The sequence below is a fragment of the Cyprinodon tularosa genome, unplaced genomic scaffold (assembly GCF_016077235.1).
Source record: "Cyprinodon tularosa strain WSP-4 unplaced genomic scaffold, ASM1607723v1 ctg7, whole genome shotgun sequence".
Classification (NCBI taxonomy): domain Eukaryota; kingdom Metazoa; phylum Chordata; class Actinopteri; order Cyprinodontiformes; family Cyprinodontidae; genus Cyprinodon; species Cyprinodon tularosa.
The window spans coordinates 5,099,994-5,120,184 of record NW_024039451.1 but is presented as its reverse complement, the minus strand read 5'-3'; the positions used below and the strand labels follow the sequence as shown (position 1 = coordinate 5,120,184).

General features: G+C 35.9%; 1 protein-coding gene across 1 annotated transcript in view; it reads right to left on the bottom strand.

The window, feature by feature from the left end:
* Positions 1-1,787: 1,787 nt before the first annotated feature.
* The window catches only part of LOC119772003 (patatin-like phospholipase domain-containing protein 7), a 28,045-nt gene continuing 9,641 nt past the window's right edge, over positions 1,788-20,191 (bottom strand). Inside the window, exons 17-36 of the mRNA XM_038268242.1 lie at positions 19,186-19,391; positions 18,942-19,073; positions 18,668-18,791; positions 16,529-16,642; positions 16,258-16,324; positions 15,953-16,102; positions 14,527-14,590; positions 14,155-14,323; positions 12,161-12,343; positions 11,911-12,029; positions 11,670-11,826; positions 11,134-11,250; positions 8,055-8,124; positions 6,945-7,061; positions 6,644-6,792; positions 6,348-6,500; positions 6,081-6,200; positions 4,154-4,238; positions 3,661-3,761; positions 1,788-2,642 (exon numbers count right to left, since the gene is read on the bottom strand). Of these exons, the coding sequence (XP_038124170.1) occupies positions 2,577-2,642; positions 3,661-3,761; positions 4,154-4,238; positions 6,081-6,200; positions 6,348-6,500; positions 6,644-6,792; positions 6,945-7,061; positions 8,055-8,124; positions 11,134-11,250; positions 11,670-11,826; positions 11,911-12,029; positions 12,161-12,343; positions 14,155-14,323; positions 14,527-14,590; positions 15,953-16,102; positions 16,258-16,324; positions 16,529-16,642; positions 18,668-18,791; positions 18,942-19,073; positions 19,186-19,391 (2,463 nt within the window). The 3' untranslated portion in view covers positions 1,788-2,576. The remainder of the gene's footprint in view (positions 2,643-3,660; positions 3,762-4,153; positions 4,239-6,080; positions 6,201-6,347; positions 6,501-6,643; positions 6,793-6,944; positions 7,062-8,054; positions 8,125-11,133; positions 11,251-11,669; positions 11,827-11,910; positions 12,030-12,160; positions 12,344-14,154; positions 14,324-14,526; positions 14,591-15,952; positions 16,103-16,257; positions 16,325-16,528; positions 16,643-18,667; positions 18,792-18,941; positions 19,074-19,185; positions 19,392-20,191) is intronic.

Sequence of the window (20,191 nt, the reverse complement as noted above, 5' to 3'; positions counted from 1 at the left end):
GGACCTCTGATGAAGAAATAAGCCTAGAGCCCCAAAAAGAATGATCTAAATGACTAATTAAAAATGTTCCTGTTGGCATATTACAGATAATTATGTTCAGCTAAAGCAGATAAACTCTATCAATTTACATAGAAACAAGGGGAAACTGAGATATGAACAAAAACAAAGAGAAACTGGTTTATTAGTAACTTATCAAACAAAAACAATACACAAACACTTTGCTGTAGGCTTATTAGTAAACATTTCATACAATTGTTAACATGAGAGAAAAACAAGAGTACAATCAACAATTCTCCTCATATAGGTCATCTAAGGCATTTTATATTAACTTCTTGGCAGAGCCCCATACATTACATCAGCACTTGATTAATCACAATGACCCATTTAATAAAGAAGTGAAGCATCTATCCTGACAAAGTACAAGTCATTGTTCCAGGCTTCACAGAAAAAAGAAAAAAAAAAACAGTGCATACCCAATCATCTAATCAGTAAACTGCAACATTATTTATCCTATTTCCAGTGTGGTCAATATTCACACACATCTATAGTGCTTATAAATGGTTTTCACCCACTGTTCACACATGTATGGCTGTAGGCTCTCGTAGCATCAGTATTAAGGATCCCACATAGTGTTACAGGATGGTGTACAGTTTCAGGTTGTAGCATCAAATCACAATACTTGGAATGCAAACGTCTTAGAGGTTGATTGGTTGTCAGATGTTAGGAATGTTGGGATAATGGTTCATGTGTGCAAACAGTATTTAACACATATCTATCAAAGTGTGACCATCCAATGACAAGCTGAACTATTTGTTAAAAGCAGAATGTTTCCGCCATTCTGCAGACAAGACAAGTTTCAAAGTCACATTGTCTGCTGCTCAGTCTGTGGCCGATAGATTCAAGCCAAAAAACAAACAAGGGGAGGCTGTCTTAAAGCCAATGAGGAACGTTGTGCTTTGAAGTGGACCACAATCATTAATTCCCTACATGCCCCTGGCCTGCCGGGTATAACAGAACAGTGCTGATAGCCGTCACTGAGGAGTCTGCTGTTTTTTTGCTGCCGCATTCTTAAAGTTAGAGCTACTTGCCAAAGAATTTGTATCGCTTATGTCAGGATAACATTACGCTGAGGCAGAGGTGCTTCGCAGCAATAGCTCGTGTTCATAAATTTGTCTGGAATGCATAATAGTGACAATTCTATAAATTTTATATTTACAGGCTAAATAAGCTTTCTGATTAAATTGAAATTAATTTGAAGAAGGAAAACTAAAAAAAAAGTCTGCTCTAGGAGTTTCGGTAATTTGCCTAAAAATAAAAAAAAACATAAATCCAAAAAGGTTCCATAAAGGTTTGTGCTCTGCTTGTTTGGCAGGTGAATCAATCAGTGCTAACATGAATAAATCAATGTAACTGGTTCTGTAAGACTAAGATGACATTTCTCTGCTCTGCCAGCTGTATGTTTCTGCACTTTTCCCCTCATGGTGATTTAAAAAAAAAAAAAAAAAAAGTCACCACAAAGCAACCTCCTAAGCAGAGCTTATTTTATCTTTTAAACAAAATCAACTCTGTTTTTAGATGAGTTATTTGCCCTTCATCTTTACACAATTTTCAGTCAAGTGTAACAATATTATAGATAACTTTAATGACAGTCAGTTGAATTAAATACAGATTCTTGGTCAACTCCAATATGATCCATCCATTCGAGTAATATGATGCCATATGGCTAAGGTTTGAAGTCATAGGAAATGATAAACAGACAACAGCTTAACGACTAACCTACCCACTGAGGGAACCCTGGTAACAATTATATAAGGTCAGCTGAAAGCTTGTATAGCCAAAGGTTTTTGGCTACATTAAGCATCCTAAAAAATCTAACTGGTGCCCATGACACTCAGATCAGAGGGTTAGATGCTTTACTTTGAAACACATACAGACCTGAAACTGTTTATACTTAAAGAAAAAGAAAGAAAAGAAAAAAATGAAGGCAAAAAATGACTATATTTATTTCCTTTCACCCTCTACTCTTTATGTAAAATGTCTTATTTGAGGTTTATGTTTCTGCGCAATACCACAGAGGGGGATACTTCCAGTGAATAATCACAATTGACAACATTTGTGCAAAAAAAACAGCTATAAGGAAGCACAAAATAACAAACACATAACTCTGACTTGGGAATCCCTAACTACTTCAAATGTCCACAGTTTCAAGAAAGATTTTTTATTTACTTTTTTAACTTGGCCTTAGTGATGACTATTTCATGGAAATAGGGTCGTCACCCGTCTGCTTACCTTCCACTGAAAAGCTGTGATTTACTTAAAGCTTTCAGAAGTCACATCAACTATCTCAATATGAGAGATTGGTTTAGGAGCTGCCTGGTAAACTAGTGAATAGCAATGAGTCCCAGAAACACATCTACCACAGGTTGGAGAGGTTAGAGCAGTTTTTTGCACACAATTACATGTTGGAGTTGTGAGGGACAGAGGAGGGTAAAATGCGGCGGAATATTTGTGACCTGTTTGGGTGTTGTTCAGACTGCTGCTTCCTTAATGGCTTGTTTGGAACATTTTTGTTGCTCCTATGAATTGGAGGAGAGGGTTGAAGGCTGCCCACGGGTCAGTCTTTTCCTCTCCTGTTCCTCATCCTGACAGAGAAGAGGTAGAGATATGGTTAAAATTGTAAATATACAACAAACATATTTAATGCAATAAAAACAGGAAAACTTGAGCAGAATAAAATAAATTACTAAGGTATGTTGAAACCTTTTTGATTTTTCCAAGCAGAGCAGAGTGAGACTTTTAGTTCCTTTCATTCACTGCTATGATTCACAGAACGGCCATCATATAATGTAATCTGGTGACACTTTTGTGGATCACATACTTTTAATTTGCACATTATGTTACAAGCAATAATCTCTTATGTTTGGTAAATGAACCTGCTGGAAGAGATGTCCCCAAAAACTTTTCCATATCCAATATGACACTGATAGAACAGCTCTGATTATTGACTGATGACAAGATCAGCTCAAATTATTACACTTTATTACGTGTTTGGTTGTGTGGAATGTTGAACACCTTGTTAAAGTATTATTAATCTGAAAACAGTTGTTGGCAATACTACTGATGAGAAGAACTGAACCTACCTATACGGTCAGTTCTTATATACTTATAAGAATATGACTTATGACTACAATTGAATAAAAGAAAAAAAACACCCAAATTAGAAGATAGAAAACTTGTGCATGACTAGTTCTGAACTCAGCTGAAATGTCTGTCAGATTTTAACTAGAACTAGAGCCGCATTGCTGGATAGAAACACTGGAATGTTGTGCCTCTATCAGTTTGCTTATATTGGAATTATATATTTTAGAAGCAGATCAATAGAACCAGATATTCATTTCTATCTTGCTAATATTGGACTGATTTTCTGATAATAGTACTGGACCAGGACATCTCTGGAAAAAAAAAAAAAAAGAGATTAAAAATCTCTGCAGGCATTTTTAATGATGTTTGAAAAAAAGACCAGATTTACAAACATGATTAGGTGAAACCATGAATATTCATTGGGTTAAGAGAGTTTAGTCTACGGTTATAAATGGGAACAGTGTTTAATATTAGGACTAGAAAGAGAGACCCTCCAGTGTCATTACAAGTGGTTCACACCGTGTCAGCCGTCTCCTCCCCGTAGTGACTGTACATCTCCATGTCAGAAAGTGCACTCTCCAATGCCTCCTCTTCATAGTCAGTCTGATAGTCTGACTCCTCTGATGAGGGGAAACAGTGGAGGACGGGGAGAACAGAAGCAGGTTGTGGGTGAAAAGGATGTAATAAGTGAATTAAGAAGGAGATAATGTGGCAAATTCAAAATCCCCCGGAAAATAACCCCATAAGAACTCAAATAGCACCAAAAAAATCTGGGTAAGAAAATAGCACTCCCAAGAGAAGAACTTAGAAGCTTATAGATAATTTTTTGGTATTATTTTCAAAGAAATGCTGCATTTAAAAGATTAAAACAGTTCATTTCTTTATTTCCAGTTAAAATACATTTATAAATTTAATTATTATGCACTGGGTAACCAATCGATTTCCTCTGATGAGTAAAAATAAAAACTATTTGAGGGACAGGATTGTTAGAAATGTGTGTCAGGAGTTATACCATCCACCAGCGCAGGTTTGACAGGCTCAATCCGAGACACGATTTCTGCAAGGTCAGTGAAGGAGGCATTTGGACATGTCATCACCTGAGAGAGACACAAATTCAACAAAAAATTATTTTTTGACAAGACTTCTTCAACCTCAAACTCATTTAGCCATCAGCTAGCAGCCTAAAGTGACATGTATGGGAACGACAACCTGATGGCACAATGCATGCCCTTTTTGTTTTGTGCTGAAAGCCGTCATCTGTCATTTAAAATTTAATGCAGAAGTTTGAGTATCACCTCAATTCAAAGGGGGTTTAATTGAAAGATGCATTTTATCATCCAAATCTCACTTTTTTGCTTCTGTTATTTTTTTGGAATTTTGTTCAACAATATGCATTTTAAGTGGAAGACGTGCATTGTTTCCCTTGAGATGCATCCTACAAGAGTATCTGAAAATAGCAAGACATCATTAAATGTCTGTGTGGGCAGGCTGTTGTTTAAAGAATAAAAAATGGTAGTTGGTCAGAAGACAGCCAAACTGTTCAAATCTCAAACCCCTAACAAAAGCTTCATTCTTGTTTCCATTTTTAAATCAGGTGCGCATATTTTCTGCCATTTTGTTTTTGCTGTATTTCACATGATCAATTTCTATCCCTTTGTTTTACTAACGTTCCTGCATCACTTTATATTAACATTTGAAGTAAATAAATTTGATTGTGTAAGAATGTGGGCTTTTCTAACCATTTCTAAAAGTCTAATCTAGAGAAGGATTTGATTTGACAATGGAGGTAATCCCTGATTTTTTGTGGCATTACAGTGACTTAAGTAAAGCTAAAATCCTTTATCAGGCCAAGTCAACTCTAAACTTTGCCCAAAAACCGACATTATTCCCAGAGGTTCTAAAATTAAAATGACTTCCTGGTAAGGATGCTGACCTCCTTTTCAGGCAATGAATTTTTAAATAGTGAATCAGTCATTTAATATTTAATTTAATAGAGATCAAGTCATTTAAAGTAAAAAACTTGTCACTGTGTGGTTAAAATGCAATAGTGAAAACAAAAACGATGGCTTAAAGTATATGTAACATGATGCCTTGTTTGAGAATCACATTTTTTTTTTCATCAATTATTTTTCCAGATGACTTGAGAAAAAGGTCAACTTTTATTTTAAATAGCTTTTTCCTGCCACACAGAACTGAACTGTGGACGCACACCTCAGTTCTGCTAAGATACTTTCTATTTCCCGCAGCTTTTCTAAGCTTAATATTAATGATGCTGAATAGACGTGACCGCCTGCAGCCCAACGTTTTGTTGCCAAGCAGATCAATAAGTAAAAGCATCTTAGAGCTAAATGTGTGGCCCTCTACAGCAGGCAGCACATTATAAATAATTTAATTTTTATTTTAAAAGAAAACATGTCAAGTTCTGATAGTTTTCTTTTCTTATACAATGTAAGGTTAAAGGTTGGGCTTTATGGTTCCAAACTATTTTCTATTTAATACTTTTACCCACTTTATTCATTTAAACAAATGCAGTAGATCTTAAATGTTTAAGTATTCAAGTCTAAGGTGTTTTACCACTTAAAAACAACACATTGACTTAACTAAATCAAGCTAAAATAAGGAAGTGTGAATCCATTTTTTATTTGTTTACATCACAATTTTGCCTTTTTTCTACTGGATTAATTGATCATTTTTTTAAGACAACGCTGTTTTTTTTAAGCTCGATCAATAAAAAAGTAAACTTGAATCATTTGCCAACAGCGAGAGGGTTATCTTAATTGTACTAAATAAACTTTATAATTACTTTAGCTTAGCTGTAGAGACTAAATGTGGGAAAATGCAGCTTACTTGCTGTGGCATCAAAACCTAACCTCCAATTAAGGTGTAATTTTCACATATGTAAAGTATGTTGCCTATATTTATCACATCCCCTCACGTACATTGCTCTTGCATTGGGTGTTGTGTGTCTCCTCTTGGTGCCGGTCTTTCATCATTTTCTCCACTACGCCACTCCGCCTCCACACATCAAACACGGTCTTACCATGCTGGTAGCCCACTTCCTACAACACAACACAAACATGCACAGATTTGAAAGAATAAATCATAAAAAGACACCAATGTTAGGTTAATAAAAAAAAAATGGGGCATCGGGAGCTATAACCTGAGGAGAGTTCGATTAAAGAGAGCAAACTGTGCCTAAAACTTACAGCTATCTCATCAAATTTTCCAAACTCCAGGGTCCGATATCTGTCGATTGGGGGCCTGATATACTCGCAGTAGTCGCTGCTTTTAACAGACTCCAGGTGCCTCACGCAGCATACGTAAGCCAGCCGCGTCTGAATCTCTGCCATATTCAGCACCTGTTGAAATCGACTTAATGATCAAACCAAAGGCACCGCCACAAATAATCCTCATTGTTATTCATAGACCTGGTTTATTTATTTTTTTTCCAAAACCTCCTCCCACAGCTTGTTGCGTTTTTATTCGTTAATAAATTCATCACCTTCACTTTCTCTGCCAGGGGGTTGAGGCGTTTCCATAGCACCCACCAGCCTGAGAGCGAATCGCCATAATTAGTGAGGTTTGTTTCATCCCGGCTGCCCACATCAATAGCTATCACCACCTTGGCCCCCATGGAGCGCGCCACATCCGCTGGAAAAAAATCGAAAGCAGCCCAAAAGAGAAAGAAACAAACATTACCAGGAAACATAAAAGATATGTAGATATAATTCCCTATAAATGCATATATTAAGGTACAGGAATAACATATTGAATATGGTGATAAATGAAGGAGTCTAACAAACCAGGCAGATTGTTGATGTAGCCTCCATCCATCAGTAGGTGTCCATCTTTGGGATCACAAAGAGGAGGCAGGTATCCTGAGAGAGACATGCTGGCTCGAACGTACCGCCACAGGGAACCTTAACCAGCAAACAGGACATTTAGAAACCCTGCCTCAGAAACTACATCCCTGTACATTTACTGCCCCTCCTGCTAAAGAGATGTAAAAAGCCTCAATATTAAAAAAATATTCATTCAAACAGCATAATCTCAAATTGAAAAATATTTTAAAGCCAATTCAAATACTTCAATTGAATTTTTTTTTTAAACTGTATATTTCAAATTAAGGAAAAACATGTTTACATTTATTATCTATTCTCCCATTCTGCAGTTCATTCTCCAACATTATGCTCCCTCAGCAGATGGACGCTCACACTGAGCCTGGATCTGCTGGAGGTTTCTCCCTGTTAAAAGGGAGTATTTCCTCTCCACAGTCGCTGCAAGCATGATTGATGTGAGGGATTGCCTTTTAGTGAATGAGTTGATGCAATCAGCTGGTTTTCCTTAGATACAAAACTATGAACCAATCTGATAGGATGATCTGGTTGAATTGTAAAATGCCTTGAGATTACATGTGTTGTAAATTGACACTATAAAAATCAATTGAATTGAAGTATTATTACCAGTTCCTATAAAACTAATATATTTAAATTTTTATATTTACCATTTATAAGTACAGTAGAACAATTGTATGCTTAAAATGAGATAAAGATCCAGGTTTAACTTTTCACTACACACAGGGAAGGGAACAGTAAGAGATGTAAAATATCTTTAATAAAAATAGAATATAGGTTTACAACAATTCTTTAAAGGTTTTTGTCAACATCTTTAATACGGTGTCAGTAAGTGAGAAGGCAACACATTATATATTTAAAGAAACGCACCTAAACTCAGGTGAGATGCATATTATGTTTTCAAATAAAGGTAAACTACACAAAAAAAAAAAAAAAAAAGTCTTTAATTTTTGGGTTAAATAATTGCCAAAGGAGGAAAATTTTCAGTTAGAAGAGCTAAGTTAAAAGACAAAGAAAAACTAGGAGAGAGAGAAACTCCAACACTAACTCAACACTCACCATCAGTGTGTACCCTCATGGCTGAAGCACTGATATCTGTGGTAATGTTGAAATATGGGATCCAAAGGTCCTGCATTTCAAAAACAATAGTTAAAAAACTCATTAAAAGAGTGAAACAGTAATTAGGTAAGGATGGTCCTCAGATGAAACTCTAGACTGGGGGTAACCAATTAAAAATCAGCGGGGTCTGAATAAAGAAAACCAACCAGTAAAGGTCCGGAGACATTTTTAATTAGAATCTGTTAATCTAAACAGCATTTAACACTGAAATAAAAGGAGGTTTTTATGCATTCATGTTATACATTGAATTTTTAAATAAAAAAATATAAAAGAATAGAATAGAACATTTTTCCATTTTAAAATGTTAAAATTAAAGTGTTTTTTGAAGTAGAGGACAACAATCATTCAGTTTGGTAAATAGACAATTTCCTGATTCACATATTCTATAGAAGACCTCAACTGACCGTTTGTTATTTTGTTTTTCTTTTTTCTGGCTTAATGAGAGCAGTGGGCTTTAGGCTGCCCTGCAAGTCTTTTAAAACTCTGTTTGAATGGAGACAAAGCCATTCTCAAGTACAAATCAAGGTGCTCATTCTTGAGCCTGGATCATCATTTATTTTTGAATATTTTCATGATGGAGAATCCTGCTTCACAGCAGTAGGTTGAGCCAAACACACTCAAAATGTGCAGGGTCATATTTGAGTACACCATTTCACTTTTCTTTCACTAGTTCACCACACTACTTCCAGCAGTCTACACAAAGGGCGTAGGTTTGATTTGAACTTTGGTAGGGACAGTATCAGTCGGTTGTCATTGGTGCTATGCAATATGCATGTCCTTTTTTTATGCATGGTGTGAGGATCCGTACTGATAAGAGGAATTCATTGTTAAAATAGAAAAGCATAATTTTGCTACATTAATAAAAATTGTATAAGCACTACTCTCATTAGATGCTCAATTAGATATTAATGTTTGAAGTATCACCGGCTCTGATCAATGTGGAATTAGAACTGTTTTCCACTTTGAAAATGGTTTCATTTGAACGACTAAGAGAGAAGGTAAATACAGTATTTTCTTTTGAAGATATAGAATTGTGCAGAGTTAAACCCCACTCTTATATTTTTACCTACTATGCTCTCTCTGTATCAAGCAAAATAATACATTCATTAAAATATTAACTTCACTATAAAAGTGGAACATCTGGGCTGTAGTTACTCTGTGTAGCCCATTTCATGTATTTTATCTGGGACTGGAAAAATGAATCATATTAATTGATTATTTCAATAATCAACTAATTTAGTGAGTGATTCATCATTAACTGGAGAATAGAGACTCTAAAACATAATAAAAATGTAAAATATGCCTTTCTCCGACAGAGCAACCCACTTAGATCAGTAATTATACCAACATTTTAAAAATACAACATATATATATATATATATATATATATATATATATATATATATATATATATATATATATATATATATATATATATATATAATATATAAGATAAAAAAAAAATGTTTTTGTCTGTCAATATTCTTCATCCAGAACTCATCAAGAGGAAATATTTTAGTATCACCTGGTTTATTTAGACATCACCTGAAGCACTGAAGGGCCAGCTGCTCTACAAGCTGCCCTGCATCATTATTACTGGATATCTGTGTTTCCTATAATCATATAATGTAACACAACCTTTTATCATTGTCCTACATTGCTTACTGTCTGACTGTTTAAATAGCTCCTTATGTCTATTTTCTTTTTTAGTGGCATCATCTACAAACACAACACTGAGCATGAGCCTAAGTGTATTAAAATATAAAATCACTTTTAACAATTATAAAAGACAATATAACACTATCTTATCTGTAATTTAATAATATCCAAAATAAACAGTCAGATTCAAGCATTTTTACCAGACATTGCACTAATTTACTTATAGACTGTGTGGAAATCTATGTAAGATAAAATCAATGTTAATATTCTTCCTCTGTTTGTTCTTGTCTTTATCCTATTTCTAGAAGTCAATTAAATTATTATCATTATGTGGAACCCTAATTATGCTTTTTAAACAAAAAATAGCAGATGCTTAGGCACCATTTCTTGTTGTTATAGGCTACTCTATAAAAGAAATAACACCTGCTAATAATTATACCTGAAAGAGTCATCAAAAAATGAAAACAGTAATAGCAACTAAATATCGGTAAAAAGGAAACCCTCACAATTTCTTTCTTAATTGGCTGTGGCTAAGAATCAGAAATGTTGATGGCTTACAGCCTTTATTTGCCCATTTTTCCAGCAGTCTTCAGAACTCCTGGTTATTTCATTTTAATATTTCATTTTAAAAAAGAAAAAAAAGAAAAAGGTTTTTTAGTGCACATGATATTCCTTATTTTTTTTTTTATTGGGACTAGTTTTGCAGTCTAATATTAATTGCAGTAACCGCGGCATTCTAGTGTGAATAAATTTTCAATGTTGTGCTCCAAGCACAGACGGACTAGAAAACAGCCTATCAGAGAGAGAGAAGGCGGGACCTAAGGCAGAACAACCAATGAGAGTGGAGCTAAACAGCGCAGCACAGTTCCATGCACTGCTACGTAAAATGGACAGGAGAGAACAGGCAGAGGAGCTGCGAGAGGAAAAGAAGCCACTGCTGCAACAACTACTGCTGTAAATTATAAACATGTTGCTCAAATCCAATTATTGGTAGGGACAATTAGGTCGGTTCAAAATTTTGGTAGGGACATGTCCCTATGGTCCCTATGCAAACCTACGCCCATGGTCTACACTTTTCCCAGCAGCAGCAACCCAGACTGACCGCAGCTCATTGGCTAATTTGTATCACTTGTAGCCTGGTCCCGGAGGCTCTGGAGGGCTTTATCATATTAACAAGAAAAACTACGCAAGTAAAGTTAGACAATGTCGTCAAACAACATGAGGTAATTTACAAATGTTTTGAATCAGGTTGGGTCCAGATTAGCCAGCAGGTGGGTCCGGATCCGGACCACGGCCCGCGAATCCATGACCTCTGCTCTACACCCTGATGCTTCCTTTAAAAAAATAAAATTATGCTCACCTCAATCTGTTTGCTTTGAAACACGTTGCTGATGCTAGAGTTGAAGCCAGCACCCGTAAACATGGATGACACAGGACATGTGAAATCCAAAACCTTCTTAAATGTTGATGTCATTTCCTATTGGCAGAGTAAAAGGCAAATGATAAAGTTATAAGCATAAATATCTGAGTGGTAAAAGATACAACTGGGACCTTCAAAAAAATATATAAAAATACAGTTTTCTTTTTACTTTGATGATCGTCATACTGAAAAATAAGAGCAAGAAAAATAACAAATATTTTTGACACAGCTCACTGGTGAGTTTTACTATTTTTAGAGGCCTAGGGGGAACCTCATGTGGTCCTCAGCCAAAAAGACTGCAGTGGACTGATCTAAGATCTCATTCTTTGAGTGCTCCAAACATATATGTGAACAGGAGGAGCCTCACTTATCTAAAGCCAGATAACACAAGACAGGTGTAACACTCTGAAAACCCTTAGATTGTATTGTGTGACTGATGAATCAAAGCTCATCTACAGCATGTAGGTGATTCTCACCATTGCCCATTCTCTGGCTCTAATCCTCATGCGGCTCAGGCTGCGGTCCTCAGCATACAGAGCCCCCATTAGGGCTCCAATAGAAGTCCCACCAATCAGGTCCACCGGGATACCGGCCTCACAGAGTGCTCTCATAATCCCCACTTGCGAGCAACCCCTGATTAGGAGAGCGAGACGACAAGAAACATGACACAGACTGCCATCTGTTTATGTAATAAGATCAGTTAAGAAATAATTTTACCTGGCCCCTCCTCCTCCAAGGACGAGAGCAATAGCATTACCAGTGAGAACCCGAGCCAGACGTGAGAAGTCAGAGTGGCGGTCTGCAGGCTTCTCAAACACACGCTGGTACAGCTCTAGCTGAAGAAAAGAAAAGTAATGCAAGCAGAGAAAATAAGTGAAAGAAAGAAAAGGGAATGGATGAAGTGGAGAACACTATAAGCTCAAAGTGTGGTTGCGATACTAAGCTTTGATAAATGAGATATTCCAACCAGCTTGGGAAGGCTCCTTTTAGAGAAGACCCTTCTGGGACAGGAGAGGTGGAGGTGCCTGGAGATCCAGCTACGCATATTCAGCCAGTTCACAGTCCCTTGGGGAGGAGGGCCGTCTTCTCGGTGTAACAACACCAGCTGCTTCTGGGCCCGCACTGCACTTCCTTCTAACATGCGCTCCAGCTGGGGGAAGAGAGGAAAAGACCACAGATGTTTCTGAGCTTTAAGTTTGACACTTTTTTCCTTCTGATGCTGGTACAAATGGAATTATAAATGCTTTGGGCATTGGGTGAAATTTTCTTTTTATAAAATTTGTACAGAATGAGGAAGGACCTCAGGTTTAAACAGGCAAATTGTATTTCTACCTATGAAATGCTACAAATAACATAGGGCAACTAAGAAACATACAGTAAAAATCAATGAGACTTCTTTGATGGCAAGGGTGATCTCTGGATGTTGAATTATTTTGTCCCTCAGGGCAAAGCCACACGTATTAGGTTAGCATGCTTTTCTAAAGATCTAAACTAGAAATAGACTGATACATTGGCCGGCCAATATTTTTGGCTGATATTGCAGTTTGTTTTCTTGCATTGGTATTGGTCGATATCTGCATGAGTCGCCCTTTACATAGTGAATCCAGTAGCCATGCCCTCTGAAGCATACACATTGCTGTTCCCCTGCCTTTTCTATTCATGTTTAATGTTTAGTTAGTTTATTATTACATGATTTTTGTTTAGTTTAAATTGAGACTTGTTTAACATTTTACATTATTGTGTTATTCTTATGTAAATAAAGGAAAAGCAGAATCAGCTCCAAGAATCCAAAGAACTGGCTCAAAAAAACAGTTCTGGGGGAAATGGCTTCTAATCTTTGATTTTTTCCCATACAAATCCAATTAGTCCATAATTTTTCTTTACCAACTTTCATAACAAAAATGGCAATTTACATATATTGCTTTTAAAAACTAGCTTAGATTTCAATCATCTGAGAGGTGATCTTAATTCAAAGGGCAACAAATTTCAAGTTGTGAAGCAAGCTGTAAAATAATCATGTTTTACAACATATAACAAAAATATACATTCCACTAAATATTTGCATTTAGGCTCACTGACTTTATCCTATTAACTATTAACATTTAACATTCTGATTAAAGGAAATCTGATTATTTTTAGATCAGATTATCGGTATCCCCTTTCCTCCTCTGCTAAGAGTGTTAAGAGCAGAATGTGATTTTTTTTTTTTTTCTAGAAGTGTTTTACCCTAAGAGGGAAAAAATAAAGCCAAAGATCTAACTCATTTTGAATTTGGGTAAATATTGATCTCTCTTGTGATTCATTCTTCAATTTCCTGGTCAACAAGGGCTCATTCCTTTTTCCGCTCCACTTTAGAAGAGATCACTTCTCCTTCATGAGTCATACGTGCACTTGGAGACCTTGATTCTCTTTCACATCCATCAGTTCTTTGCTCATTTTTCAAAGCTTGCTAAAGGTTCAAATGCATGTCACCCGGAGACAGTTCAGCCATTACAATGTTTAAACATGAAGGGCCCAACCTGAATCGACTGAATAATGTTTGGAAGTGACCTTCATGACACAGACAAGAGATTCATGGTAAAGCTGATTGATATATTCAGAATGTTATGGATAAAATACCGAAATTGTTCAGAAAATACAAAAATATGAATCATCTTTTTTATTTCAGCTTCTAACTGGGATGAGTTTAATTCTAGATCCTTTCTGGCTGTCGGTACAAAATTACTGCAGGAAAAAAGGATTTTGCCACAATTTGCCTTTATCCTGGTACTCCATATCAAATTTTAGATTACGTACTTCTTTGAAGTTGCTAAATAATTTAACTGTTATTTAAATCATATTAATAACATACAAATGTGCTTGTATGCATCCATAAAAATAGAAAAAATGTGCAAACAACTTTTTTACAAATATAACTTTGACCTCCAGCTCATCTCTTGCTGCCCATTCTTTCCATCTCACCTCCCCAACAGCAGGATCTTGCTCCCCTAGTCCCACAATAATGATGCAGTCAGCCTGACGGATGCACCGCTGAGTCCACGGGGTCAATGTGGAGTCAGTCTGATAAAGAACTATGCGATGGATGTCTTCTTGTTGGCCCAGCCAGCTGGAAAGACGGTACTCGTGGACACTGAAGACGATGAGAGTCTATTAATAAAGTGAACTGCAGATCTATTTTTCTCTTGTGCCTTTAAAAAAATAGTTAAACATAATTGAAAGAGCAACAGTGGGGGAAGTCTTTATGTTTCTATATCTAATATATGCTCTGGGAAACATAAAGCATAAAAAGTATATATTGGAACCTCTCCCATAAATTTGAGCGTAAAAACTTACCTATCCAGTGCTGCAGCTCCAAGCCTTTGTTTGATAATTTCACTTGTCAACAGAAGAGTTGGTCCTGTGTGACATCAGATCACATTCACTCAACTGGTGTCTGACTTAGTATGCAAAGTCTACAGACCCAAATACTTTGTTAAGTAACACTTCCCATCCTTCCTTCCCATCCAGCAGGGATATTTCAGCATTCTTCATCACAACTTGGCAATATTCAACTAACAAAGGTTCTATTTGTATATCAGCTTTACAACTATGATAAAATAGTAATTTAGAACTGCAAAAAGACTGAATGCTTTAATTTAAAAGAGTATTAAAGAAAAAATATTAACTTAAAAGTTTGCACACTTAAGGGTATAGTGGAGGATGTTCTTTTTCAGTGTGGATCATCAAAGTAAGTGGCCATCCAACGTGTTCGTCCCCATTTTCACTTACCGGTAGTGAGTCTGACATAGTGGAAAAATTGCAAATCCTCTTTTGGAAAGAAAGCTTGTATGAGCGATGCAAACAGAAACTTTTAAATAGAGCATGTACAAGGAGAAATTGGCTTGTGTATGCGTTTGATAGACGTTCCTTCAGTACAGAGTTGCGCACATGCATTATTTTTTTTTTTAAGTAGAGAGGGCAAGTCTTTTCAAAAAAATCCTCCACAATACCTTTAAGCTCACAGTTTTCTCAAATTGCCCAACTAGTTTAAATGATAAACAGCTCAACTGCACATTTTGCTCTACTCCAACCCTAAAAATACATCACTTAAGATAACTGCAGTAAAAGGAAATACTATAAAAAGGCTGATCTACAGATTACAGCAGAGGATGTTTACAGTGTATAGATAATCTGTAAACCTAGCTAATCTGACTCAGATTTAAAGAATTATTGCTATTATAACTTATATATATATATATATATATATAAAAATTTATAATAGCAATAATTCTTTAAATCTGAGTCAGATTAGCTAGGTGTACAGAAAAAAATGAAATGAAAAATAAATAAATAAATATATATATATATATATATATATATATATATATATATATATATATATATATATATATATATATTTATTTATTTTCATTTTTTTTGTGTAGAATGTTGTGTATATATACAAATATGCTGTTTGTATACCTGGAGTGTGTAATGAAGATAATTTCCCCCTGGGATCATTAAAGTATTTCTGATTCTGATCTGATCAAGTTTTTTTAATTCTCAGCTTTACAATTTAGAAAAGCGTTTAGGGAAGTGGTCCCCAGTTTTTATAAGCCAACTTTTGAATCGGCAATTTCAGCGACTGCTGACAAAGAAGATCTCCTTTCAAAGAAGACTGGTTTTGTGTTTTCCTCTCATCGGCTTTGTGCTCATTTATCAACCAGTACTAGCCTATCAGTAATAGCCTTAGATTACAAAAGTTAATGTCTTTGTTTACCAATAGCAAGGAGGGCATGCTGTAGCTCCAGGGTGAAGGCAGTCAAAGGCACCTCTTCTGATACAGGAAGAACCGTAACAGTTGAGAGGTTGGAGGCTTGATTCCCTGCATCCAATTTGCTTCCTGGAGTGTGAAGTGCCAAGCTACGAGCTGAAGACATATCACAGAATCATAAGCAAGTCAACTAAGAGTGTTACATAATAGTAGAAGCACTGACACAACTCAACTAAATCTAAACACAGAAAGCAACCAGCATGTCTACTGGTAGAACAATAACAAGGCAAGATTATTGACCAATCACACACCTGAAAGAGGAACATTGACCTGCTGAAGAATCTTCTGACCAAGCAAATGGATCAACCTGGTGACAACCTACAAGATTTGAATGTTAGTTTAGACTGTAGAAAAGTCTCGAGTCAGTGTGTGGACAAGCCCAGTACAATCCCCGTCATCAGAAGTAGCTAACCCTGAGAAAAACTCATCTTTCCATACATCTAGATATTTCTCTCCAGGAATATTATTTATTTTTATTTTAAACAGAAGTTGAACTTTAACTACAGTTTAGATCCAGAGTACCTGAGGGAACCTCCTCTTGATGGAGTTGAGCGCCCCCTCTGGTAACTTGGCGAGTTCTGAATCTCGAACAGCGTGAACAGTTGTGGCTCTGTTCTGGTGGGTCAAGGCCTCCACCTGCAGAGACATTTGTTGCTCGTTAAATCAGCTACACTGATTACAAAAAACAATTAACAAAAAAAACAACTGTAGTAATGTGTGCATTATATACAACAAGATGTCTCAGTTGTCATTTTAGTATCAGTATAGGAAATACTGCAATCACAAGCGGCAACAATACTTTATAGAATGTTATATTTTAAGCATCATCGATACATGCATATAAACTGATATACATCTATTTGGAAAATATGATGAAATCTAAACCTCCTGAATCCCCATATCTGGTGTAAATGTTTGATGACTGAGATGTTAAAAAAATCTCCTAATGGGGAAACTAAGTAATGGCAAATGAAAAGAAGAGTGTGTATAATGTGGGTCAATGAAGATAGTCATAATTATTAGCATTAGTATTGTGGTTTCCTGATTCCACATAGGCAGAAGTGTCATTGCTAGAAAATGTCTTATGTGCTTAAGTTCTCAGGTTGGCAAGTATTTACACCTTTTTATCGTAAAGAGGCTTGGACCAAAGCAAACTGTCAAAAAAAAGGTCATTTAGACCACAGGGATTTATATTTTGTGATCTTAACATCTTTGTTAAGATATAAATGAGTTAGAGCTTTAAACATCTTTTGACTGTTGTTGAAATATCACACCGTGAAATAAAAAAAAGGTGAAAATGAAGCTATAAAAGTTGCTGCTTTAGTTTCATCAAGAAAAACTGACGTCGACACAGTGAGGCTAAGTATGTCTTCTAGTGTTAGACACATTCATTGCGTCCTTATTTTCACTATCACAACAGCTGCAATCACAGCTAACCTCCTTCAAGCAGCAGTAACCATAGCATCTGTCAGCTCAGGTATTATTAGAAGCTCTGTGGCTGTGCCCGTCACAGCAGCAAGTGGGAGGAAAGGTAAAGGTAACCAAGGAGTTTAACTTGAGAAAAGTAGTCCTGGTGTCACTCTTTAAATAGTATTGGTATTAATGCTTTAGCTATAATTGTTAAGCTTAACATGTTAAAAGCTGGTGAGAAAAAAAAAAAAAAAAAAGGGATTTCTATAATGATAGAGCTTTTTCATTGATTACTGAAAAAAGATCTACATATTTTTTCGACATGTCATTTTTTAAAATAACATAAATGAAAAAGAAAATATTTTCAATGATACTTTAACCTTTGATACCCACCATATTTAAAAAAAAAAGAATCCACTTGTATACATAAATATTCTAAAACCTCTCCTTTTAAATTTGTTGACATCTGTCATTAAAGAAAAATTGAAAATTAAATGTAAAGTGCTTCACATGTTACCCACATTTACCCAACTGCACACATATATACCTACTAATATGTAAAACTGAAATAGAAAACCTTGGCCTGAGTGCCTTGCCTAGGGGCATAAGCACATGACAGGAGGAAGCTGGAATTGATCCCACAATCTTGTCCTCGAAGACGCCTGAAATTCCCACATTAAAAATGTAACTATTTTACAAACCCCTTCTAACAAAAAATCAATTCTTAGTCTTTTTCAATAGCATTTTACAAGGTTAGAGGGTAAAGAGAGAGAGCAATGTTTAAACATTTCTTTTAAGAACAGTTTCAGGCAGATACTGGTTTATTTTTTTTAAACAACCTCTGCAGAAGGTCTGACCTTTAACAAGGTTCCTATGGCCTTTGGAAGGGAAACCAGACGATGGCATTGAGGATTCTTCAACATACTTCAAAACGGGCATAAATTAAAGGCTTATGAAAACATATATATTTGTTAATGAAATGCAGTTTAGCCAAAATAACTCATGATCAAAGCGCACAGTTTCAGTACATGGGTATATTTGTGAAAAGTGTCTGTTATCGATTACGGAGATGTAGAGACCCTAAAATACTTCCTTTTGCTCTAGCTGCTGCACTACAGTATGTAAACTTGTTAACCTCTTTGTTATTGTGCATGGTGGAAAATCTGAATGTTTTTATTTGATACTAAGAAGAACAATGCTAAGCTTTTACCCAGATTTACCATATAAAGGTCACTCTGCCTCATCTCTTACCACACCAATCAGGTCTCCCCGGCCATACTCTCCTATCAGCTCCTTTTTGCCATCCTCTTTCAAGATCACAGAGCGGAGTCGGCCACTCAGCACTATAAAAGTGCTGTCTGATTTTTCCCCCTGCCTAGAAAATTAAACAAAAGGACATTCATTTTGTGCAATTAAAGACAATTTAGTTTAATTACGGTAGGTTAATTTGTTAACTTGTATTTTCAACTCTGCTCACTAAAGTAGGCAATGTTTCTACAAATGAAACAAATTTGAGCCTGAATACCTGTAAACGGCCCTGCCAGCCTCAACAGCCATCCAATCAAGTGCAAAGTCGATCTGTCTGATGAAAGATGACATCCGCCTGGAAACGGTGTGAGCCACGTTCAGGACTACATTTGGTTCCACGCGCATTATTCTGAAGAATTAAAGGAAGAAATGGACGAGAAAATGAAAGCATGTTCTAAACATTTAAATAAAACACACTCGGAATAGCTTCAGTTTAACATTGTAAATGACATGTCGCTCACTCATAGAAGTGGGTTTTGGAAATGGAGAGAAAGCTGCAGTCTCGCTGGGCTCGAACTGTAAATATGAGCGGCTCTCCAGTCAAGACGGCGAGCTGACCAACCAGCTCTCCAGGATGCGTCACAAACAGACGTGTATCTTCCTCACGGTCAATCATTCGCTGATAAACATGGAGCAGGCCGGAAATCACAAACTGAATGCTCACTTCCTAGAAAACACAGACAAGAAAAAGGAAAAGATTAAACAGTTTGATTATCTATGGTTAGATAATCAAATTTTCATACTGAGCAGTTTAATGAAAGCGTTCCCCAAAAAAACTTTTAGCTACCTGATGCAGGCATCAACTATTAGTTGATTTCAGCACTTTAATCAGAAAAGCCAGGTTTCATGAACGTTTTACATGACTAATCGGCTGCACAAGTCTATAAGTAAGTCAAGTATTCAAATTCAGCAGTTTAACAATAATCTTTTATAAAATATAAGTATATGAATATATGAGTATATTCTATATACTTGATTGTTTTGGGGGCTTTTTTAGAGAGAGTGTTGCAACAGTGCTTCTTGGAACTATATCTCATATTGTTGTAAATTCTATTTATTCACTTAAAATGATGCCAAACCTGTAGGAAAAAATGCATCTGGGGTTAGACCAGAAAAGTAGAGTACATTTTCTTGAGCACTGGGAAAAAATAAATCCCAAATTCTCTCTACTAAAAAAAACAAAAAAAAACAAAAAAAACAAAAAAAAAAAACAAACATATTCTGCTACTGACTTTATTTCGTGGGGATTGGTTGGATGATTAAAATTTGAGCAATAGCACCCTGACATCCCCTCCTCATGCTGATTTCTAGCCTAACGCTATAAAACAACATTAAATAATAGTCAGTAAAAATATTTGTGGACTGGTAAAGGAGAGGATTTTCCACGTTTTTCGTGGATAATTTCTAAATCTTAGGATGTATCGCTCAGAAGCATAGCTACAAAACAGAAATAATCAACAAGGCAAA